The following is a 25,593-nucleotide window of genomic DNA, read 5'->3' as shown; positions in this document are numbered from 1 at the left end:
TGAACAGAGTGCCCCATGGTGGCGGTGGGGTTATGGTATGGGGCAGTTATAATCTACGGACTACAAACACAACAGCATTTTTTTTATGGCATTTTGAATGCACAGAGATACCGTGACGAGATCCTGAGGCCCGTTGTGCAATCCTGAGGCCCGTCGTGTCGTGCCATTCATCCACCACCATCACCTCATGTTTCAGCATGATAATGCACTGTCCCATGTCGCAAGGATCTGTACAGAATTCCTGGAAGCTGAAGAAGTCCCAGTTTTTCCATGGCCTGCATACTCACCAGACATGTCACCCATTGAGCATGTTTGGGATGCTCTGGATCAACGTGTATGACAGCGTGTTCCAGTCCCGCTGATGTCCAGCAACTTTTCACAGCCATTGAAGAGAAGTGAGACAACATTCCACAGGCCACAATCAACAGCCTCATCAATTATATGCGACGGTGATGTGTCACGCTACATGAGGCAAGTGGTGGTCACACCAGATACTGACTGGTCTTCTGATCCAGTCCCCTACTTGTTTTTAAGGTATCTGTTACCAACAGATGCACATCTGTATTCCCAGTCCTGTGGAATCCATAGATTAGGGCCTAATGAAGTTATTTCAATTGACTGATTTCCTAATATGAACTGTTTTTCAGTAAAATCTTTGAAATTGTTGCATGGTGCGTTTTATATTTTGTTTAGTGTATGTCCGTTGCATAAATGGATCCTTAAACTGGGGCGGCAGGTAGCCTTGCGTTTCAGAGCGTTGGGCAAGGAACCGAAAAGTTCGCTGGATCAAGCCGGCAAATTGGAAAAAATCTGCAGTTCTGCCCTTGAGCAAGGCATTCAACAGCAACTGCTCCCTGAAGCGCCAAATGACTTCGATTAAAGCAGCCCCCCTCACGCATCTCTGACACATTTCGGTTGAATGCCTTCAGCTGTGCAAATGACTCAGTTATTCCCTTTACCTGTTCCTCTATGTATGTGGTTCTAGGTGTTGCTGGCGTTTGCCAACGGGCTGAACCAGCTCTACTTCTACTATGAGACAAAGGCCTCAGACGAGAAGGGCAAGTGTAAAGGCATCCGCTGTGTCGAGCAGAACAACGCTTTCTCCACGTGAGTTTGATGATGTGTGTGCACTTGTGTGTATGTGTGTGTGTGTGTGTGGGTAGAATTGTCAAAATATAATTATAATCTCTCTCCTCCTCCCTCCCTCCTTCCTCTAGGTTGTTTGAGACGCTCCAGTCTCTGTTCTGGTCTATCTTCGGTCTGATCAGTCTGTATGTGACTAACGTAGATGCGGACCATCAGTTTACAGAGTTTGTAGGGGCCACCATGTTTGGAACCTATAATATAATCTCTCTGGTGGTTCTACTAAACATGCTGATTGCCATGATGAACAATTCCTATCAACACATCGCTGTGAGTACTACTACTACTATACTACAACTATACTAGCACTATACTATCACTATACTACAACTGTACTACTACTATACTACCACTCTGCTACAACTATACTACCAATATACTACTCCTATCCCACAACTACATCACAGCTATACCACTATGCCACAGCTATACTACTACTATACTACAGCTATACTGCAACTGTACTACCACCACACTACAATTATACTGCATCTATGCTGCTACTATACTACCATTATATTACCACTATACTGCCACTATACTGCCAGTGTACTATTGCTATACAGTCTAGATACTACCGCAAACTACCACTATACTACCACTATACTGTGACTATACTGTCACTATACGAGCACCATACTATCGCTATACTACCACTATACTACCGCCATGCTGCTGTACTATACCACTGCTATACTGATGCTATACTACCACTATACTGCATATATGCTGCAACTATACTGCAGTTATACTACCACTATACTGCATCTATGCTGCCACTGTACTATCGCTATACTGTATCTATACTACCACTGTACTACCACAATACTGCCTCTATACTATCACTATAAGCACACGTTCCAGCAGGTATATCTCACTGATCATCCCCAAAGCCAACACCTCGTTTGGCCGCCTTTCCTTCCAGTTCTCTGCTGCCAGTGACTGGAACGAATTGCAAAAATCGCTGAAGTTGGTGACCTTTATTTCCCTCACCAACTTTAAACATCAGCTACGTGAGCTGCTAACCGATCGCTGCAGCTGTACATAGTCTATCTGTAAATTGCCCACCCAATCTACCTACCTCATCCCCATACTGTTTTTATTTTATTTACTTTTCTGCTCTTTTGCATACCAGTATTTCTACTTGCACATCATCATATGCTCATTTATCACTCCAGTGTTAATCTGCTAAATTGTAATTATTCGCTCCTATGGCCTATTTATTGCCTACCTCCTCATGCCTTTTGCACACACTGTATATAGACTTTCTTTTTTTTCCTAATGTGTCATTGACTTGTTTATTGTGTTATTGGCTTGTTTATTGTTTACTCCATGTGTAACTCTGTGTTGTTGTCTGTTTTTATACTGCTTTGATTTATCTTGGCCAGGTCGCAGTTGTAAATGAGAACTTGTTCTCAACTAGCCTACCTGGTTAAGTAAAAGTGAAATAAAAAAAATATATTAAAAAAATAGTACCAATATGCTACTATACTATGCCACCGCTATACTACCACTATACTACCACTATACTACCACATTCCTGACACTGTACTGCATCTGTGCCGCCACTATACTACCACTATACTGTCTCTGTACTACCAATATACTATCGCTACACTATCACTATACTACCAATATACTGCCACTATACCACCACTATACAATCACTTCACTACCACTATATTACCACTATACTGAATCTATACTAACACTGCACTTACACTGTACTACCACTATACTACCACTTTACTGCCACTGTACTATCGCTATACTGTCTCTATACAACCACTATACTGCCTCTGTACTGCCTCTGTACTGCCTCTGCACTGCCTCTGTACTACCACTATACCACCACTATACTACAACTATACTACCACTGTGCTACTATACTATACCACCAATATACTGCCACTATACTACCACTGTGCTGCCTCTATACTACTACTATACTACTGGTATACTATCGCTGTACTGCCATAGGGCAGTATACTATACATTATACTATTATATATACCATTATACTATACACTACAGACCCTGGTTTGATTCCAGGCTGTTTTACAACCGTCCATGATTGGGAGTCCCGTAGGGCAGCGCACAATTGGCCCAGCGTCGTCCGGGTTTGGCCAGGGTAGGCCGTCATTGTAAAAATAATTTGTTCTTAACTGACTCGCCAAGTTAAATAAAGGTTAAATAAAATAAATAATGAAAATACTATACTAACACTATACTACAACAATACTACTACTACTACTACTACTACTACTATTACTACTATACTACTACCACACTACTGGAATACAACCACTATACTACCACTATAGTGCTGCAATACTACTACTATACCACTGGTATACTACTAATATACTACTACTATGCTGCTGTTATCTTACTAATATACCACTGCTACTATACTGCTACTATAATGATGCTATACTACTACTATACTATTGGTATACTACAGATATAATGATACTATGCGGATGCTATACTACTACTACTATACTACTGGTATACTACTAATATACTACTACTATACTACTACTATGCCATTACTATACTACTGCTACTATACTGATGCTATACTACCACATACCTGACACTGTACTGCATCTGTGCCGCCACTATACTACCACTATACTGTCTCTGTACTACCAATATACTATCGCTACACTATCACTATACTACCAATATACTGCCACTATACCACCACTATACTAATCACTTCACTACCACTATATTACCACTATACTGCATCTATACTAACACTGCACTTACACTGTACTACCACTATACTACCACTTTACTGCCACTGTACTATCGCTATACTGTCTCTATACAACCACTATACTGCCACTATAATGCCTCTGTACTGCCTCTGTACTGCCTCTGCACTGCCTCTGTACTACCACTATACCACCACTATACTACAACTATACTACCACTATACTACCACTATGCTACTATACCACCACTATACTACCACTATACCGCCAGTATATTACCACTATGCTACTATACTATACTGCTGCTATGCTGCCACTATACTATCAATATACTGCCACTATACCACCACTATACTACCACTATATGACCACTATACTGCCTCTATACTACCACTATACTACCACTATACTACTTCTGTGCTGCCAATAAACTATCACTATACTGCCACTATACCACATCTATACTATCACTACACTACCACTATATTACCACTATACTGCATCTATACTAACAATGTACTTACACTGTACTACCACAATACTACCACTTTACTGCCACTGTACTATTGCTATACTGTCTCTATACAACCACTATACTGCCTCTATACTGCCTCTATACTGCCTCTGTACTGCCTCTATACAACCACTATGCTGTCTCTATACTACTACTATACTACCATTATACTGCCACTATGCTACTATACTATACCACCCCTATACGACAACCATACTACCACTATACCACGACTACGCTACTATACCACCACTATACTACCACTATACTGCCTCTATACTGCCTCTATGCTAATATACTATACTGCCGCTATACTGCCACTATACTACCGCTATACTACCGCTATGCTACTATACTATATCATCACTATACTACCACTATGCTACTATACTGCCACAATACTACCACTATGCTACTATACTATGCTGCCACTATACTACTGCTATACTGCCACTATAATACCACTATACTACCACTGTGCTACTATACTATACCACCAATATACTGCCACTATACTACCACTGTGCTGCCTCTATACTACTACTATACTACTGGTATACTATCGCTATACTGCCATAGGGCAGTATACTATACATTATACTATTATATATACCATTATACTATACACTACAGACCCTGGTTTGATTCCAGGCTGTTTTACAACCGTCCATGATTGGGAGTCCCGTAGGGCAGCGCACAATTGGCCCAGCGTCGTCCGGGTTTGGGCGGGGTAGGCCGTCATTGTAAAAATAATTTGTTCTTAACTGACTCGCCTAGTTAAATAAAGGTTAAATAAAATAAATAATGAAAATACTATACTAACACTATACTACAACAATACTACTACTACTACTACTACTACTACTACTACTACTATTACTACTATACTACTACCATACTACTGGAATACAACCACTATACTACCACTATAGTGCTGCAATACTACTACTATACCACTGGTATACTACTAATATACTACTACTATGCTGCTGTTATCTTACGAATATACCACTGCTACTATACTGCTACTATAATGATGCTATACTACTACTATAATATTGGTATACTACAGATATAATGATACTATGCGGATGCTATACTACTACTACTATACTACTGGTATACTACTAATATACTACTACTATACTACTACTATGCCATTACTATACTACTGCTACTATACTGATGCTATACCACTACTGTACTCCTGGCATACTACTAATATGCTACTGCTATACGACTATACTACTGTTACTGTATTGATGCTATACTACTACTGTACTACTAATATATGTACTACTATACTACCACTATACTACTCCTACTATACTACTGATATACTGCTACTATACTGATACTATACTACTACTAAACTACTGGTGTACTACTAATATACTACTACTAATATACCACTACTGTGCTGCTGCTATACTACTATACTACTGCTACTATACTGATACTATTCTACTGATGTACTGCTACTATACTGATGCTATATTGCTACTATACTACTGGTATGCTACTAATATACTACCACTACTATACTACTACTATGCTGCTGATATACTCTATATGGGGCGGCAGGGTAGCCTACTGGTTAGAGCATTGGGCTTGTAACTGAAAGGTTGCAAGTTCGAATCACCAAGCTGACAAGGTACAAATCTGTCGTTCTGCCAGAACGAATTTGGCAGAAATTTGGCAGAAAGAATTTGTTCTTCACTGACTTGCCTAGTTAAATAAAGGTTAAAAACAAATGCTACTACAATACTACTGCTACTATACTACAGATACACTGCTACTATACTAATGCTGTACTGCTGGTATACTACTACTACCACTACTATTGTACTGCTGATATACTACTATACTACTGCTACTATACTGCTACTATACTGATGCTATACTGTTGCTGCTATACCGCTACTATACTGCTGATGTTCTGGTGTTATACTACTACTATTCTGCTGGTATACTATTAATTTACCACTACTACTATACTACTACTATGTTGCTGCTATTCTACTATACTACTACTATACCACCGCTACTATACTGCTACTCTACTGCTGGTGTACCGCTACTATACTAATGCTATACTACCACTATACTACTGATATACTACTACCACTACTATACTACCACTATGCTGCTGACATACTACTATACTACTACTATACGGATGCTATACTACCGGTATACTACTAATATACCGCTACAACTATACTGCTACTATACTATTGTTACTATACTACTGATATGCTGCTGCTATACTGATGCTTTACTACTACTGTACTACTACTATGCTGCTGCTATACCACTATACTACTATTATAGTACTACTATACTGCCACTATACTACTGATTTGCTGCTACTATACTGCTGGTATACTACCACTAGAATACTGCTATACTACAAGTATACAATGATAAACAACTCCTACCATCACATAGCATTCTCTGATTACGTACTCTGATTACATGCTCTGATTACATGTTCTGATTACATGCTCTGATTACATTCTCTGATTACATTCTCTGATTACATGCTCTGATTACATGTTCTGATTACATGCTCTGATTACATTCTCTGATTACATGCTCTGATTACATGCTCTGATTACATGCTCTGATTACATGCTCTGATTACATGCTCTGATTACATTCTCTGATTACATTCTCTGATTACATGCTCTGATTACGTGCTCTGATTACGTACTCTGATTACGTACTCTGATTACATGCTCTGATTACGTACTCTGATTACATTCTCTGATTACGTACTCTGATTACGTGCTCTGATTACGTGCTCTGATTACATGCTCTGATTACATTCTCTGATTACATTCTCTGATTACATGCTCTGATTACATGCTCTGATTACATTCTCTGATTACATGCTCTGATTACATGCTCTGATTACATTCTCTGATTACATTCTCTGATTACATTCTCTGATTACATGCTCTAATTACATATTCTGATTACATGCTCTGATTACATGCTCTGATTACGTACTCTGAATACATGCTCTGATTACATGCTCTGATTACGTACTCTGAATACATGCTCTAATTACATATTCTGATTACATGCTCTGATTACATGCTCTGATTACGTACTCTGAATACATGCTCTGATTACGTACTCTGAATACATGCTCTGATTACATGCTCTGATTACATGCTCTGATTACATGGGGCAGCGCACAATTCAGGTGTCTACCTTCCGTAGACACCTGAAACCCCACCTCTTTAAGGAATACCTGGGATAGGATATAGTAATCCTTCTACCCCCCCCCCAAACAAAAAAGGATATAGATGTACTATTGTAAAGTGGTTGTTCCACTGGATATCATAAGGTGAATGCACCAATTTGTAAGTCGCTCTGGATAAGAGTGTCTGCTAAATGACGTAAATGTAAATGTAAAATTTTTCAAAATACTGTATTATCCTTCTGCCTTAAAATTTGAAGGCAGCATTGTTACAAACTTTTTTAAGTTGAATTAACACATATATTTTTTACAGTGTTCTCTCTCCTGAGTGAAAACCCTGATGAAGGCTAGGCTTAAGACCAAAAACGTGTTGGTTGTATTTTTAACAATAAAAAAAGCATGTTTATCACCGTCCACTGTCATCCAAGAGTTTCTGAATTTCCTCTTCACTTCAACCTATGCAGGACCATGCAGACATCGAGTGGAAGTTTGCAAGGACCAAGCTGTGGATGAGTTACTTTGAGGAGGGGGGTACTCTTCCTTCTCCCTTCAATATCGTACCCAGTCCCAAGTCAGTGTGGTACCTGGTGTGTTGGACCAAGAGACATGTCTGTAAGAGGACCCGTTCCAAACCAACTGACACCTTCGGCACCCTGGGGGTGAGTGATGACAGATATACTCACACAGACAGGAGGCAGGCACCCTGGGGGTGAGTGATGACAGATATACTCACACAGACAGGAGGCAGGCACCCTGGGGGTGAGTGATGACAGATATACTCACACAGACAGGAGGCAGGCACCCTGGGGGTGAGTGATGACAGATATACTCACACAGACAGGAGGCAAGCACCCTGGGGGTGAGTGATGACAGATATACTCACACAGACAGGAGGCAGGCACCCTGGGGGTGAGTGATGACAGATATACTCACACAGACAGGAGGCAGGCACCCTGGGGGTGAGTGATGACAGATATACTCACACAGACAGGAGGCAGGCACCCTGGGGGTGAGTGATGACAGATATACTCACACAGACAGGAGGCAGGCACCCTGGGGGTGAGTGATGACAGATATACTCACACAGACAGGAGGCAGGCACCCTGGGGGTGAGTGATGACAGATATACTCACACAGACAGGAGGCAGGCACCTTGGGGGTGAGTGATGACAGATATACTCACACAGACAGGAGGCAGGCACCCTGGGGGTGAGTGATGACAGATATACTCACACAGACAGGAGGCAGGCACCCTGGGGGTGAGTGATGACAGATATACTCACACAGACAGGAGGCAAGCACCCTGGGGGTGAGTGATGACAGATATACTCACACAGACAGGAGGCAGGCACCCTGGGGGTGAGTGATGACAGATATACTCACACAGACAGGAGGCAAGCACCCTGGGGGTGAGTGATGACAGATATACTCACACAGACAGGAGGCAGGCACCCTGGGGGTGAGTGATGACAGATATACTCACACAGACAGGAGGCAAGCACCCTGGGGGTGAGTGATGACAGATATACTCACACAGACAGGAGGCAGGCACCCTGGGGGTGAGTGATGACAGATATACTCACACAGACAGGAGGCAAGCACCCTGGGGGTGGATAGGTGACACATATATATACACACACACACACATACTCACGCACACATACTCGTACACACACCCTTGATAAAGGTGAGCAATAATGACTGTTTAAAATAAATATTTCAAATAGTGAGCTACAGTGGTTCTTCCTTTAAAAGTTTAGAGTTTATGCCGTGACCGTTACTGGTAGATGGTGGGAGATTGTGGTAAAGTACGTCATTCTGGCAACAATAATGTGCCGTAGAATTCTGCGGCACCCCGCAAGCTGTGTTGCAATACGCTGCAACTTTTAAAATGAGAAATTATAGTATCAGTTGGTTTGGGGATTCAAACTAGCAACTTTTCCTTTACTGTCCCAACGCGCTTAACCACGAGGTTACCTGCTGCCCACCTGCTAACAATCATAGCTATGATCCCATGGGATGACAATTCCCCCATCCACATGGCATGTGTTGTCACTGAATGGTTTGATGAGTTTGAAATCGATGTAAACCATATGCCATGGCCGTCTCACTCACCAGACCTCAACCCAATTGCATGGTTATTGGAGATTCCGGAGCCGTATCTGAGACAGCGTTTTCCACCACCATCAACAAAACACCAAGTGATGGAATTTCTTGTCGAAGAATGGTGTCACATCTCTCCAAAAGAGTTCCAGACACTTGTAGAATCTATACCATGGTGCAATGAAGCTGTTCTGGAAGCTTTATTAAGACACTTTATGTTGGTGTTTCCTTTATTTTTGGCATTTACTGTACCTCAAATCAAATCAAATTGTATTGGTCACATACACATGGTATCAGATGTTAATTTTGAGTGTAGCGAAATGCTTGTACATAGTTTGCAAAGGATTCTAAGCGAGGCAACTATCTCTTTCGATACCATCTTGCATAAACATACAGGAGACAGACACCCTGGGGAGAGTAGTGAACAAGGTTATTATATTAAACTAAAACCCAAGCTAATCGTGAAAAAAAAGTTGTGAAAAAATTAAATGCTTATTTAGTAAACTGAAATAAAATCATGAATAAACCTGCTTGAAAAACTATAACTATAACTGAAACTATTATCTTTGTGTCCAAAAATATTGAGATGAAATGAGATGGCAGAAACAACAGGGTTAGCAAGCTTACAGTTGCTAGCTCGCGGTAAAATCGCTAATTAGCATACAAAAGGAGTGCGTCCACAACACATGAATTGTAAGAAATATGAACTCACATTACTGAAGGACGCACACTGGTCTAGGCAAAAAAAAAAGGAATGCTAACGAAAAGTAATCACAGGAGATGATTGGATCTTATCACGGCTTGTGTACTTTCTCTAGTTATTCCCTTCTCATCAGCTAGAGATCGCCCAGCATGCTCTGCTCCACATCACTGGTAGGCGGAGCTACAGATTTCATATGATGAACTAATAGTTACTCTTAATAGTCTTTCTGTCACGTCCTGACCATAGTAAGATGTGATTTTCTATGGTAGAGTAGGTCAGGGCGTGACAAGGGGTGTTTTGTGTTGTTCTATGTTTTCTATTTCTATGTTTAAGTTCTAGTTCTATTTCTATGTTGGGAATTTTTGGGTTGATCTCCAATTGGAGGCAGCTGGTCCTCATTGCCTCTAATTGGAGATCATATTTAAGTAGGGGTTTTTCTTCCTGGGTTTTGTGGGTGATTATATTTTGAGTAGTGTTTGTTTCTCTCTGCGTCACGGTTTGTTGTTTTGTCAAGTCAGTTATTTATGTATTGCAAAGTTTCACGGATTTAATAAAATGTGGAACTACAACCACGCTGCACTTTGGTCCGCTCCTTTCGACAGCTGTGACACCTTCAGACAGATACCTTATTTACATAAGTATTCAGACCCTTTGCTATGAAACTCGAAATTGAGCTCAGGGGCATGCTGTTTCCATTAATCATCCTTGAGATGTTTCTACATCTTGATTGGAGTCCACGTGTGGTAAATTAAATTGATTGGACATGATTTGGAAGGCACACACCTGTCTATATAAGGTCCAACAGTTGACCGTGCATGTCAGAGCAAAATCCAAGCCATTAGGATGAAGCAATTGTCCGTAGCGCTCCGAGACAGGATTTTGATGAGGCACCGATCTGGGGAAAGGTACCAAAACATTTATACAGCATTGAAGGTCTTCAAGAACACGGTGGCCTCCATCATTCTTAAATGGAAGAAGTTTGGAACCACAAAGACTCTTCCTAGAGCTGGCCGCCTGGCCAAACTGAGCAATCGGGGGAGAAGGGCCTTGGTCATGGAGACTCTCAGACCATGAGAAACAATATTCTCTGGTCTGATGAAACCAAGATTGAACTTTTTGCCAACAATGCAAAGTGTCACGTTTGGAGGAAACTTGGCACCATCCCTACGGTGAAGCATGGTGGTGGCCACATCATGCTGTGGGGATGTTTTTCAGTGGCAGGGACTGGGAAACTACAAATTCTGCTCCAGAGTGCTGAAGACCTCAGACTGGGGCGAAGGTTCACCGTACAACAGGACAATGACACTAAGCACACAGCCAAGACAACGCAGGAGTGGCTTTGGGACAAGTCTCTGAATATCCTTGAGTGGCCCAGCCAGAGCCCGGACTTGAACCCGATTTAACATCTTTGGAGAGACCTGAAAAAAGCTGTGCAGCGACGCTCCCCATCCAGCCTGACAGAGCTTGAGAAGATCTGCAGAGAAGAATGGGAGAAACTCCCCAAATACAGGTCAAGATTGTTGCGTCATACCCAAGAAGACTCAAGGTTGTAATTGCTACCAAATGCGCTTTAACAAAGTACTGAGTAAAGGGTCTGAATACTTATGTAAATGTGATATTTCAGTTTAGTTTTTTATGTACATTTGCAAAAATTTCTCAAAACCTGTTTTTGGTTTGCCATTATGGGGTATTGTGTATAAATTGATGAGCAAAAAAAATATATATTTAATCCATTTTAGAATAAGGTTAACAAAATGTGGAAAAAGTCAATGGGTCTCAATACTTTCCCAAATCCACTGTATCCACTGTTAACAAAAATCACAACAAGTTGGTTCCTGTTTCAGTCATGTCTTTGGTCAGGTTCGTGTCAAACAAAAAACATCCTAGTGATTGGTTGACCGTAGATCCTCCCACAATGCATGCGATGGCTGCAGGATGAAGTTGGTGAATAGCAACTGCAGAAACTTGATGACCTCAAAACTTCATGACCTTTGATCACATGATTTTTGTTCATGCAGTCGACGTGTAGGCACACGTCTGACAATTTTTATCTCCAGAATGCAACACACTTTGAAAGGTGGTGACCAACGATAGACACTGACTTCACAAAAGTGATCCGCAATTCTTTGCTCTCACACAGCAACACAGAGCATGTGCCCAGGTACGCTACGGAACCAAAACAAGGGGAGAAGTTTTGTCTCGCACTTCAACCCATCGCCTTATGCATTACTGCCTCACAAAGGTAGTCTTCCTTGTATCCCTAACACTGAAAATGAATCATATTAAAAATAAATAAAAATGGTTTTATGAAGCTAAATAAAACTAGAAAAGAGGATCTAAAAACATTATTTATTTATAAAACATTTTTTACATTTATTTTACATTTAATTGTATTTTTTACCTTAAAACTTATAGAAATGCAAGCGAATATAAAAACACAAAACTATAATAGTCTTGGTGGTGACTCATTTATCCATCCATCCATACTGTACATACATGAGGGAGGGAGGGACATAGCCTCAAACACACTCATGCATGTACGCATGGACAGCACGACACTGTTCAGTCCTCACTGACTTGCTGTAATAATATAGACAGTTCTACAAACACACACAGCTGGTGACCATTATGTTATTCTTCACAACATTTCTTCTCTACAGGCTCCATACTGAAAGCCGGATAATTAATCATATCTATCTACCTCTCTCTCTCTCTCTCTCTCTCTCTCTCTCTCTCTCTCCCCCCCTCTCTCTCTCTCTTTCTCTCTCTATCTCTCTCTCACATACTCTCTCTCTCTCTCTCTCTCTCTCTCTCTCTCACACACTCTCTCTGTCACACACTCTCTCTCTCACACACACTCTCTCTCTCACACACTCTCTCTCAAACACACTCTCTCTCTCTCTCGCTCTCTTTCTCTCTCCCCCTTCCTCTTTATTTCTCTCTCTCTCTCTCCTCTTTATAGACGCGAGCAGCAGAGAACCTGAGGAGAAACCGCCAGTACCAGGTGATGTCTCTGTTAGACACACACACACACTCATACACACACACACACACACACACACACACACAAGCACACACACACACACACAGAGACAAGCACACAAACACTCATACAAGCACACTCACACACAGAGACAAGCACACACACACTCATACAAGCACACACTCATACAAGCACACACACACACACTCATACACACACACACTCATACAAGCACACACACACTCATACAAGCACACACACACTCATACAAGCACACACACACTCATACAAGCACACACACTCATACAAGCATGCACACACATACAAGCACACACACACACAGAGACAAGCACACACACGCATACAAGCACACACACACTCATACAAGCACACACACACACACACATAAACCCACGTGGATTTTAGAGATTGATTCATGGCATTGAAGTATCTCCAAAATAATATCTTTGCTTTCATACATTGTTCCGCTTGGCTCTTTGTGCTGATATGACGTCCTGCTGTCTATGAAAGGGACATAGATGTTCTCACACACACACACACACACACACACACACACACCACACACACACACACACACACACACACACACACACACACACACACACACACACACACACACACACACACACACACACACACACACACACACACACACACACACACAGGGAAGCATCCTCAGCCTGTCAATAGACCTACCGCTGAGCTGACTCAATGATCAAGTGAACTCTGTGTGTAGCAGCTCGTACGACTGACTGAATGATGATACGTTAGATGTGTGTGTGTGTGTGTGTGTGTGTGTGTGTGTGTGTGTGTGTGTGTGTGTGTGTGTGTGTGTGTGTGTGTGTGTGTGTGTGTGTGTGTGTGTGTGTGTGTGTGTGCATGCATGCTTGTGTATGTGCAGCTGTGTGTCACAGCACCTATGTCTGACTGAATAGCTGTGTGTCTGTGTGTGAGATGGAGCTACAGTGGATAGTAGACGTTTTACGGGCTCCCGACCAATTCTGCCAATTTCTTTTTTTTTTCTTTTTTTTTTTACATAATGTCTCCGTCATCATTTCCTGTGAACGAAAACAGCTTCTAGACATCAGAACCGCAATCAATAACCTTGGATGTTCTGCTTACTCTGGACGAGGCCCTAATACCCGGGACACGGAAAAGGAAGCGACGCCGCAAAAGACAACAATGTCCAAAGACCCCAAGCCATAGACTGTTCACTCTGCTACCGCAGGTTGTCTATGGACATTGTTGTCTATCAGTTGTCTATGGACAGTGTTGTCTATCAGTTGTCTATGGATAGTGTTGTCTATGGACAGTGTTGTCTATGAACAGTGTTGTCTATGAACAGTGTTGTCTATGGACAGTGTTGTCTATGGACAGTGTTGTCTATGGACAGTGTTGTCTATCGTTTGTCTGTGAACAGTGTTGTCTATGAAAAGTGTTGTCTATGGACAGTGTTGTCTATGGACAGTGTTGTCTATGAACAGTGTTGTCTATGAACAGTGTTGTCTATGGACAGTGTTGTCTATGGACAGTGTTGTCTATGGACAGTGTTGTCTATGAACAGTGTTGTCTATGAACAGTGTTGTCTATGGACAGTGTTGTCTATGGACAGTGTTGTCTATGGACAGACTTGTCTATGAACAGTGTTGTCTATGAACAGTGTTGTCTATGAACAGTGTTGTCTATGGACAGTGTTGTCTATGGACAGACTTGTCTATGAACAGTGTTGTCTATGAACAGTGTTGTCTATGAACAGTGTTGTCTATGAACAGTGTTGTCTATGGACAGTGTTGTCTATCTGCTGGTGTTATTATTAAATGGCGCCGGGTGGGATGGCTGCCGTTTTACAGGCTCCTAACCAACTGTGCTATTTTGTGTGGTTTTTTTTCTCATTGTTTATAACTTATTTTGTACATGATGTTTCTGCCACCGTCTCTTATGACCGAAAAGAGCTTCTGGACATCAGAACAGCGATTACTCACCTCGAACTCGACAAAGATTTTTTTCTTCAATGAGTCTGACTCGAATGATATACTGCTGATACTGGACCAGGCCCAAATCCCCGTGATTCACATGAAGAGGAGACGCCGATACAGGGGAAGCAGGTCCGGGTGCCTTGTGAGAATTAGTCGACGAGTGGGTAACCCACCTCTACCATCTGTCCTATTGGCCAACGTGCAATCATTGGAGAATAAAATGGATGAGCTCCGTTCGAGAATATCCCCTACCAACGGAACATTAAAAACTGTAATATCTTATGTTTCACAAAGTCGTGGCTGAACGACGACACGGATAATATACAGTTGGCTGGGTTTTCTGTGCCAAATCTAGGTCCAAAAGGCTTCTATCCCCATGTCATAAGACTGCTGAGCAGCTTATTAAATGGCTATTCAGACTATTTACATTGACCCCCACCACACACTTTTTTTTTTACACTGCTGCTACTTGCTGTTTCTTATCTATGCATAGTCACTTTACCCCTACCTACATGTATACCTACCCAGACTAACCTGTACCCCCATAGTCACTTTACCCCTACCTACATGTACATATTACCCAGACTAACCTGTACCCTCATAGTCACTTTACCCCTGCCTACATGTATACCTACCCAGACTAACCTGAACCCCCATAGTCACTTTACCCCTACCTACATGTACATATTACCCAGACTAACCTGTACCCTCATAGTCACTTTACCCCTACCTACATGTATACCTACCCAGACTAACCTGTACCCCCATAGTCACTTTACCCCTACCTACATGTACACCTACCCAGACTAACCTGTACCCCCATTGTCACTTTACCCCTACCTACATGTACATATTACCCAGACTAACCTGTACCCCATAGTCACTTTACCCCTACCTACATGTACATATTACCCAGACTAACCTGTACCCTCATAGTCACTTTACCCCTACCTACATGTACACCTACCCAGACTAACCTGTACCCCCATAGTCACTTTACCCCTACCTACATGTACATATTACCCAGACTAACCTGTACCCCCATAGTCACTTTACCCCTACCTACATGTACATATTACCCAGACTAACCTGTACCCCCATAGTCACTTTACCCCTACCTACATCTACACCTACCCAGACTAACCTGTACCCCCATAGTCACTTTACCCCTACCTACATGTACATATTACCCAGACTAACCTGTACCCCCATAGTCACTTTACCCCTACCTACATGTACATATTACCCAGACTAACCTGTACCCTCATAGTCACTTTACCCCTACCTACATGTACATATTACCCAGACTAAGCTGTACCCCCATAGTCACTTTACCCCTACCTACATGTACACCTACCCAGACTAACCTGTACCCCCATAGTCACTTTACCCCTACCTACATGTACATATTACCCAGACTAACCTGTACCCCCATAGTCACTTTACCCCTACCTACATGTACATATTACCCAGACTAAGCTGTACCCCCATAGTCACTTTACCCCTACCTACATGTACATATTACCCAGACTAACCTGTACCCCCATAGTCACTTTACCCCTACCTACATGTACATATTACCCAGACTAACCTGTACCCCCATAGTCATTTTACCCCTACCTACATGTACATATTACCCAGACTAACCTGTACCCCCATAGTCACTTTACCCCTACCTACATGTACATATTACCCAGACTAAGCTGTACCCCCATAGTCACTTTACCCCTACCTACATGTACATATTACCCAGACTAACCTGTACCCCCATAGTCACTTTACCCCTACCTACATGTACATATTACCCAGACTAACCTGTACCCCCATAGTCATTTTACCCCTACCTACATGTACATATTACCCAGACTAACCTGTACCCCCATAGTCACTTTACCCCTACCTACATGTACATATTACCCAGACTAACCTGTACCCCCATAGTCATTTTACCCCTACCTACATGTACATATTACCCAGACTAACCTGTACCCCCATAGTCATTTTACCCCTACCTACATGTACATATTACCCAGACTAACCTGTACACCCATAGTCACTTTACCCCTACCTACATGTACATATTACCCAGACTAACCTGTACCCCCATAGTCATTTTACCCCTACCTACATGTACATATTACCCAGACTAACCTGTACCCCCATAGTCACTTTACCCCTACCTACATGTACATATTACCCAGACTAACCTGTACCCCCATAGTCATTTTACCCCTACCTACATGTACATATTACCCAGACTAACCTGTACCCCCATAGTCACTTTACCCCTACCTACATGTACATATTACCCAGACTAAGCTGTACCCCCATAGTCACTTTACCCCTACCTACATGTACATATTACCCAGACTAAGCTGTACCCCCATAGTCACTTTACCCCTACCTACATGTACATATTACCCAGACTAACCTGTACCCCCATAGTCACTTTACCCCTACCTACATATACATATTACCCAGACTAAGCTGTACCCCCATAGTCACTTTACCCCTACCTACATGTACATATTACCCAGACTAACCTGTACCCTCATAGTCACTTTACCCCTACCTACATGTATACCTACCCAGACTAACCTGTACCCCCATAGTCACTTTACCCCTACCTACATGTACATATTACCCAGACTAACCTGTACCCCCATAGTCACTTTACCCCTACCTACATGTACATATTACCCAGACTAACCTGTACTCCCATAGTCACTTTACCCCTAACCTACATGTACATATTACCCAGACTAACCTGTACCCCCATAGTCATTTTACCCCTACCTACATGTACATATTACCCAGACTAACCTGTACCCCCATAGTCATTTTACCCCTACCTACATGTACATATTACCCAGACTAACCTGTACCCCCATAGTCACTTTACCCCTACCTACATGTACATATTACCCAGACTAACCTGTACCCCCATAGTCACTTTACCCCTACCTACATGTACATATTACCCAGACTAACCTGTACCCCCATAGTCACTTTACCCCTACCTACATGTACATATTACCCAGACTAACCTGTACCCCCATAGTCATTTTACCCCTACCTACATGTACATATTACCCAGACTAACCTGTACCCCCATAGTCATTTTACCCCTACCTACATGTACATATTACCCAGACTAACCTGTACCCCCATTGTCACTTTACCCCTACCTACATGTACATATTACCCAGACTAACCTGTACCCTCATAGTCACTTTACCCCTACCTACATGTACATATTACCCAGACTAACCTGTACTCCCATAGTCACTTTACCCCTACCTACATGTACATATTACCCAGACTAACCTGTACCCCCATAGTCACTTTACCCCTACCTACATGTACATATTACCCAGACTAAGCTGTACCCCCATAGTCACTTTACCCCTACCTACATGTACATATTACCCAGACTAACCTGTACCCCCATAGTCACTTTACCCCTACCTACATGTACATATTACCCAGACTAACCTGTACCCTCATAGTCACTTTACCCCTACCTACATGTACATATTACCCAGACTAACCTGTACCCCCATAGTCACTTTACCCCTACCTACATGTACATATTACCCAGACTAACCTGTACCCTCATAGTCACTTTACCCCTAACCTACATATACATATTACCCAGACTAACCTGTACACCCGCACATTGACTCGGTACCTGTATACTTTAGTTTATTTAGTAAATATTTTTCTTAACTCTTATTTTTCTTGGTTAAGGGCTAGTAAGTAAACATTTCACGGTAAAGTCTACACCTGTTGTATGACAAATATGATTTGATTTGATTTGTTACAAAAGAGTATGAATGTTTGTAAAGGTTTTACTTCTCCATCCATGTTACAGTATCATACAAATGAGATTTACATTTACATTTACATTTAAGTCATTTAGCAGACGCTCTTATCCAGAGCGACTTCCATTCTATTATTATTGTTTAATAAAAATAAAAAAATACTTGGCAAGTCAGTTAAGATCAAATTATTATTTTCAATTACGGTCTTGGAACAGTGGGTTCAGGGGTAGAAAGACAGATTTTCACCTTGTCAGCTCGGGGATTTGATCCAGCAACTTTCCAGTTGCTAGTCCAACGCTCTAACCACTAGGCTACCCTGCAGCCTCCATGTTTAATAGTTGTTGTTGTTGTTGTTGTGTTCCAGGAGGTGTTGAGGAACCTGGTGAAGCGATATGTAGCAGCCATGATCAGAGACGCTAAAACAGAGGAGGGGCTGACTGAGGAGAACTTTAAGGTGAGGACTGGGTTTTGACCTGGACACTGTCTCTTCTGTTTGCTTGTATGGGAACTGAACCAAGACATCTTGAGCTCAGGTTCAAGTCACTTTACAGTAAAATAACCATTCTGTTAATTTTCGTTGTTATTTTTCCTGGCTTTCTCTCATATAATACCTCTCTTTTCTCCCTGTCCCTTTGTTCTAGGAGCTGAAGCAGGACATCTCTAGTTTCCGTTACGAGGTGATGGGGATGATGAAGACAGGTAAACCTGGTCTGGGTGGTCCGGGGGGTGTTGTTGGGGGTGGTTCGGGGGGGGCTGGGGTTGGTGGAGGGCAGTCCTGCCTAGCCTATGCCGACCGGTCCCTTAAAGTCCCCACCACCCCCACACCCATTGGCCAGCTGAAGAACAACAAGAAGACACTGTTCACCGTAACCGCCTCCATCATCCAGCAGGGCGGCGCCACAGCCTCCTCTCCTCGGCTCCCAGACGCACTTGCCTTCAACGGGATGGGCTTGGCTAACGGCCTGCCCCCCCTGCCCGCAGATGGTGGTTCCTCTGGAAGCTCCAGAGACAAGCAGGGTCAGAGGAAAGACTTCCCCAGGGACATCACTGATTTTGGGTTGTTCCAGAAACGCCAGAGGGGTGGAGCTGGAGCTACTGGGGTTGGGAATATATACTCTGTGTCCGAGGAGATGGGGGAGACAGGGGAATCGGATGGGGAGGGACGGAAGGGGGAGGCAGGGGGTGAGGAGGGCAAGGGACTGTTGGAGGATGGAGAGAAGGAGAAAGAGGAGGAAGAGGAGGAGGATGGAGTGAAGGAGGAAGAGGCCAATAGAGGGAGAGGGAAAGAGAGGGAAGATGTGGAGGAGGAGGAAGAGGAGGAGAGGGAGAGTTTCCTCCATCAGGAGTCAGGTGCTGATGGGGTTGCATCAGGGTTGTCTAAAGGGTTTGGCAAGGAAGAGAGACTTAGGTATGGGAGAGAGATGGAATAGTGGAAGAGACAGCAGCGATAGGGTCACTGCTGGATAGCGAGAGTGACAATCGGAGTGAGCTTTCTGTGAAGTGTTATAATCTTGCGTTGGACAGTAGTGGATATTTACAGGAAAAAGTTCTGTGACCAAGCAAGTCCAATGTCAGACAATTTCAATGTGAAGACCAAAACGTCTTGGAATCAAGACATTTAAACATAATTCCTTGCTTTCCTTGCATTGGGATTGGGATGCAAACCTATACAAGGCTTGGATATCTACTGTATATGACAAGGCTGGGATACAGTGAGGGAAAAAAGTATTTGATCCCCTACTGATTTTGTACGTTTGCCCACTGACAAAGAAATGATCAGTCTATAATTTTAATGGTAGGTTTATTTGAACAGTGAGAGACAGAATAACAATAAAAGAAATCCAGAAAAACGCATGTAAAAAATGTTATAAAATGATTTGCATTTTAATGAGGTAAATAACTATTTGACCGCTCTGCAAAACATGACTTAGTACTCGGTGGCAAAACCCTTGTTGACAATCACAGAGGTCAGACGTTTCTCGTAGTTGGCCACCAGGTTTGCACACATCTCAGGAGGGATTTTGTCCCACTCCTCTTTGCAGATCTTCTCCAAGTCATTAAGGTTTCGAGGCTGATGTTTGGCAACTCGAACCTTCAGCTCCCTTCACAGATTTTCTATGGGATTAAGGTCTGGAGACTGGCTAGGCCACTCCAGGACCTTAATGTGCTTCTTCTTCAGCCACTCATTTGTTGCCTTGGCCGTGTGTTTTGGGTCATTGTCATGCTGGAATACCCATCCACAACCCATTTTCAATGCCCTGGCTGAGGGAAGGAGGTTCTCACCCAAGATTTGACGGTACATGGCCCCGTCCATCGTCCCTTTGATGGGGTGAAGTTGTCCTGTCCCCTTAGCAGAAAAACACCCCCAAAGCATAATGTTTCCACCTCCATGTTTGACGGTGGGGATGGTGTTCTTGGGGTCATGAGCAGTATTCCTCCTCCTCCAAACACGGCGAGTTGAGTTGATGCCAAAGAGCTCCATTTTGGTCTCATCTGACCACAACACTTTCACCCAGTTGTCCTCTGAATCATTCAGATGTTCATTGGCAAACTTCAGACGGGCATGTATATGTATTCTTGAGCAGGGGGACCTTGCGGGCGCTGCAGGATTTCAGTCCTTCACGGCGTAGTGTGTTACCAATTGTTTTCTTGGTGACTATGGTCCCAGCTGCCTTAAGATCATTGACAAGATCCTCCCGTGTAGTTCTGGGCTGATTCCTCATCGTTCTCATGATCATTGCAACTCCACGAGGTGAGATCTTGCATGGAGCCCCAGGCCGAGGGAGATTGACAGTTATTTTGTGTTTCTTCCATTTGCGAATAATCGCACCAACTGTTGTCACCTTCTCACCAAGCTGCTTGGCGATGGTCTTGTAGCCTATTCCAGCCTTGTGTAGGTCTACATTCTTGTCCCTGACATCCTTGGAGAGCTCTTTGGTCTTGGCCATGGTGGAGAGTTTGGAATCTGATTTATTGCTTCTGTGGACAGGAGTCTTTTATACAGGTAACAAGCTGAGATTAGGAGCACTCCCTTTAAGAGTGTGCTCCTAATCTCAGCTCATTAACTGTATAAAAGGCACCTGGGAGCCAGAAATCTTTCTGATTGAGAAGGGGTCAAATACTTATTTCCTTCATTAAAATGCAAATCAATTTATATCATTTTTTACATGCGTTTTTCTGGATTTTTTTGTTGTTATTCTGTCTCTCACTGTTCAAATAAACCTACCATTAAAATTATAGACTGATCATTTCTTTGTCAGTGGGCAAACGTACAAAATCAGCAGGGGATCAAATACTTTTTTCCCTCACTGTATGTACTGTTATGACAAGGCTTGGAAGATCACTGATGTTTGGAGACTCAGGGAAGCTTGTGACACATTCAGACACACAGATCTAGGACACTCTATTCACCCCCAAAGACAGCTGCTCTCTGCTCAACAGTAGTGACCCGTACGGGGAATAACATTGTGTCCTTTGGGACGGTCTGGCCAGTGGGATATAGACCCTTACTATGTCATGGATGATGTCATATGGAATGGTGATGTCATGGACTATGTCTACCGCTTTTTGAAGAGAGGAAATAACTTTTTTTTCCACTGTTTACTCTGCCCTGTGCTTGGACCAGTCATCAATGGGGAGACTTGTCCCTTTCTTTCTGCCCGTCTGTCTTCCCTATCTCCCTTTCCATCACTTTGTATCTCTGTCACAGGAGCTATTTCTCCCTATTCGTTGGCTATCTCTCCTCTGTCCCCTTCCCTCTGTCCCCTTCCCTCTACCACCTCCCCCTGTCCCCTGTCCCCTTCCCTCTACCATCTCCCTCCCTCCCTCTGTCCCCTTCCCTCTACCACCTCCCCATGTCCCCTGTCCCCTTCCCTCTACCATCTCCCTCCCTCCCTCTGTCCCCTTCCCTCTACCACCTCACTCCCTCTGTCCCCATCACTCTACCATCTCCCTCCCTCCCTCTGTCCCCTTCCCTCTACCACCTCCCTCTGTCCCCTGTCCCCTTCCCTCTACCACCTCCCTCCCTCTGTCCCCATCACTCTACCATCTCCCTCCCTCCCTCTGTCCCCTTCCCTCTACCACCTCCCTCTGTCCCCTGTCCCCTTCCCTCTACCACCTCCCTCTGTCCCCTGTCCCCTTCCCTCTACCATCTCCCTCCCTCCCTCTGTCCCCTTCCCTCTACCACCTCCCCATGTCCCCTGTCCCCTTCCCTCTACCACCTCCCTCTGTCCCCTGTCCCCTTCCCTCTACCATCTCCCTCCCTCCCTCTCTCTGTCCCCTTCCCTCTACCACCTCCCTCTGTCCCCTGTCCCCTTCCCTCTACCATCTCCCTCTGTCCCCTGTCCCCTTCCCTCTACCACCTCCCTCTGTCCCCTGTCCCCTTCCCTCTACCATCTCCCTCCCTCCCTCTGTCCCCTTCCCTCTACCACCTCCCTCCCTCTGTCCCCTTCCCTCTACCATCTCACTCCCTCCCTCTGTCCCCTTCCTCTGTCCCCTTCCCTCTACCACCTCCCTCTGTCCCCTGTCCCCTTCCCTCTACCATCTCCCTCTGTCCCCTGTCCCCTTCCCTCTACCACCTCCCTCTGTCCCCTGTCCCCTTCCCTCTACCACCTCCCTCTGTCCCCTGTCCCCTTCCCTCTACCATCTCCCTCTGTCCCCTGTCCCCTTCCCTCTACCATCTCCCTCCCTCCCTCTGTCCCCTTCCCTCTACCACCTCCCTCCCTCTGTCCCCTTCCCTCTACCACCTCCCTCCCTCTGTCCCCTTCCCTCTACCATCTCACTCCCTCCCTCTGTCCCCTTCCCTCTACCACCTCCCTCTGTCCCTCTGTCCCCTTCCCTCTACCATCTCACTCCCTCCCTCTGTCCCCATCACTCTACCACCTCCCTCTGTCCCCTTCCCTCTGTCCCCTTCCCTCTACCACCTCCCTCTGTCCCCTGTCCCCTTCCCTCTACCACCTCCCTCTGTCCCCTGTCCCCTTCCCTCTGTCCCCTTCCTCTACCACCTCCCTCTGTCCCCTGTCCCCTTCCCTCTACCATCTCCCTCCCTCCCTCCCTCTGTCCCCTTCCCTCTACCACCTCACTCCCTCCCTCTGTTCCCTTTCATCTGTCCCCTTCCTCTACCACCTCCCTCTGTCCCCTGTCCCCTTCCTCTACCATCTCCCTCTCTCCTCTGTCCCCTTCCCTCTACCACCTCTCTCTGTCCCCTTCACTCTACCACCTCCCTCTCTCCTCTGTCCCCTTCCCTCTACCACCTCTCTCTGTCCCCTTCACTCTACCACCTCCCTCTCTCCTCTGTCCCCTTCCCTCTACCACCTCTCTCTGTCCCCTTCACTCTACCACCTCCCTCTCTCCTCTGTCCCCTTCCCTCTACCACCTCTCTCTGTCCCCTTCACTCTACCACCTCCCTCTGTCCTCTGACCCCTTCCCTCTACCATCTCCCTCTCTCCTCTGTCCCCTTCCCTCTACCACCTCTCTCTGTCCCCTTCACTCTACCACCTCCCTCTCTCCTCTGTCCCCTTCCCTCTACCACCTCCCTCTATCCCCTCATCTCTCTCTCTCTTACTCTCTGTCGTACCACATCCCCTGCTTTCCTTCTCTCTCTACGCTCAGCTATGAGCAGAACAATATATGTATCCTCTTATAGATCCTCTCTGTTAAAGATCCTCTCTGTTATAGATCCTCTCTATAATAGATCCTCTCTGTTATAGAATCTCTCTGTTATAGATCCTCTCTGTTATAGATCCTCTCTGTTATAGATCCTCTCTATTATAGATCCTCTCTGTTAAAGATCCTCTCTATTATAGATCCTCTCTGTTAAAGATCCTCTCTGTTATAGATCCTCTCTGTTATAGATCCTCTCTGTTATAGATCCTCTCTGTTATAGATCCTCTCTGTTATAGATCCTCTCTGTTATAGATCCTCTCTGTTATAGATCCTCTCTGTTATAGATCCTCTCTGTTATAGATCCTCTCTGTTAAAGATCCTCTCTGTTATAGATCCTCTCTGTTATAGCTCCTCTCTGTTACAGATCCTCTCTGTTAAAGATCCTCTCTGTTATAGATCCTCTCTGTTATAGATCCTCTCTGTTATAGATCCTCTCTGTTATAGATCCTCTCTGTTAAAGATCCTCTCTGTTATAGATCCTCTCTGTTATAGATCCTCTCTGTTATAGATCCTCTCTGTTATAGATCCTTACTCTATTTGTTCCAGCACTTTATACTCAAATAATTATCTCAAAATGTTTGTCAAGAATCATGCAACATATCTGTAGTAGTTTTTCTATGCAAAGTTTCGGAGCCTCGTATTTACTAACTATGGTATTGGGATTACATTACTCCTGGTTTGGATTGCACAATTACAGTGACTTTCCCAAAATTCCCAGGTTTTCC

The 25,593-nt window shown here is 43.8% G+C and overlaps 1 protein-coding gene across 1 annotated transcript in view; it reads left to right on the top strand.

The window, feature by feature from the left end:
* Nucleotides 1-25,246, top strand: part of LOC106563868 (short transient receptor potential channel 4) — a 116,454-nt gene extending 91,208 nt beyond the window's left edge. The window contains exons 11-17 of the mRNA XM_082957585.1: nucleotides 986-1,107; nucleotides 1,218-1,413; nucleotides 8,059-8,253; nucleotides 13,363-13,404; nucleotides 19,569-19,658; nucleotides 19,846-20,386; nucleotides 25,233-25,246. Coding sequence (XP_082813711.1) covers nucleotides 986-1,107; nucleotides 1,218-1,413; nucleotides 8,059-8,253; nucleotides 13,363-13,404; nucleotides 19,569-19,658; nucleotides 19,846-20,386; nucleotides 25,233-25,246 — 1,200 coding nt within the window. The remainder of the gene's footprint in view (nucleotides 1-985; nucleotides 1,108-1,217; nucleotides 1,414-8,058; nucleotides 8,254-13,362; nucleotides 13,405-19,568; nucleotides 19,659-19,845; nucleotides 20,387-25,232) is intronic.
* The last annotated feature ends 347 nt before the right edge of the window (nucleotides 25,247-25,593 follow it).

This window comes from Salmo salar, chromosome 11 (assembly GCF_965601325.2).
Source record: "Salmo salar chromosome 11, fSalSal1, whole genome shotgun sequence".
Taxonomy (NCBI): Eukaryota; Metazoa; Chordata; class Actinopteri; order Salmoniformes; family Salmonidae; genus Salmo; species Salmo salar.
This window is presented reverse-complemented; position numbering and strand designations above follow the sequence as displayed.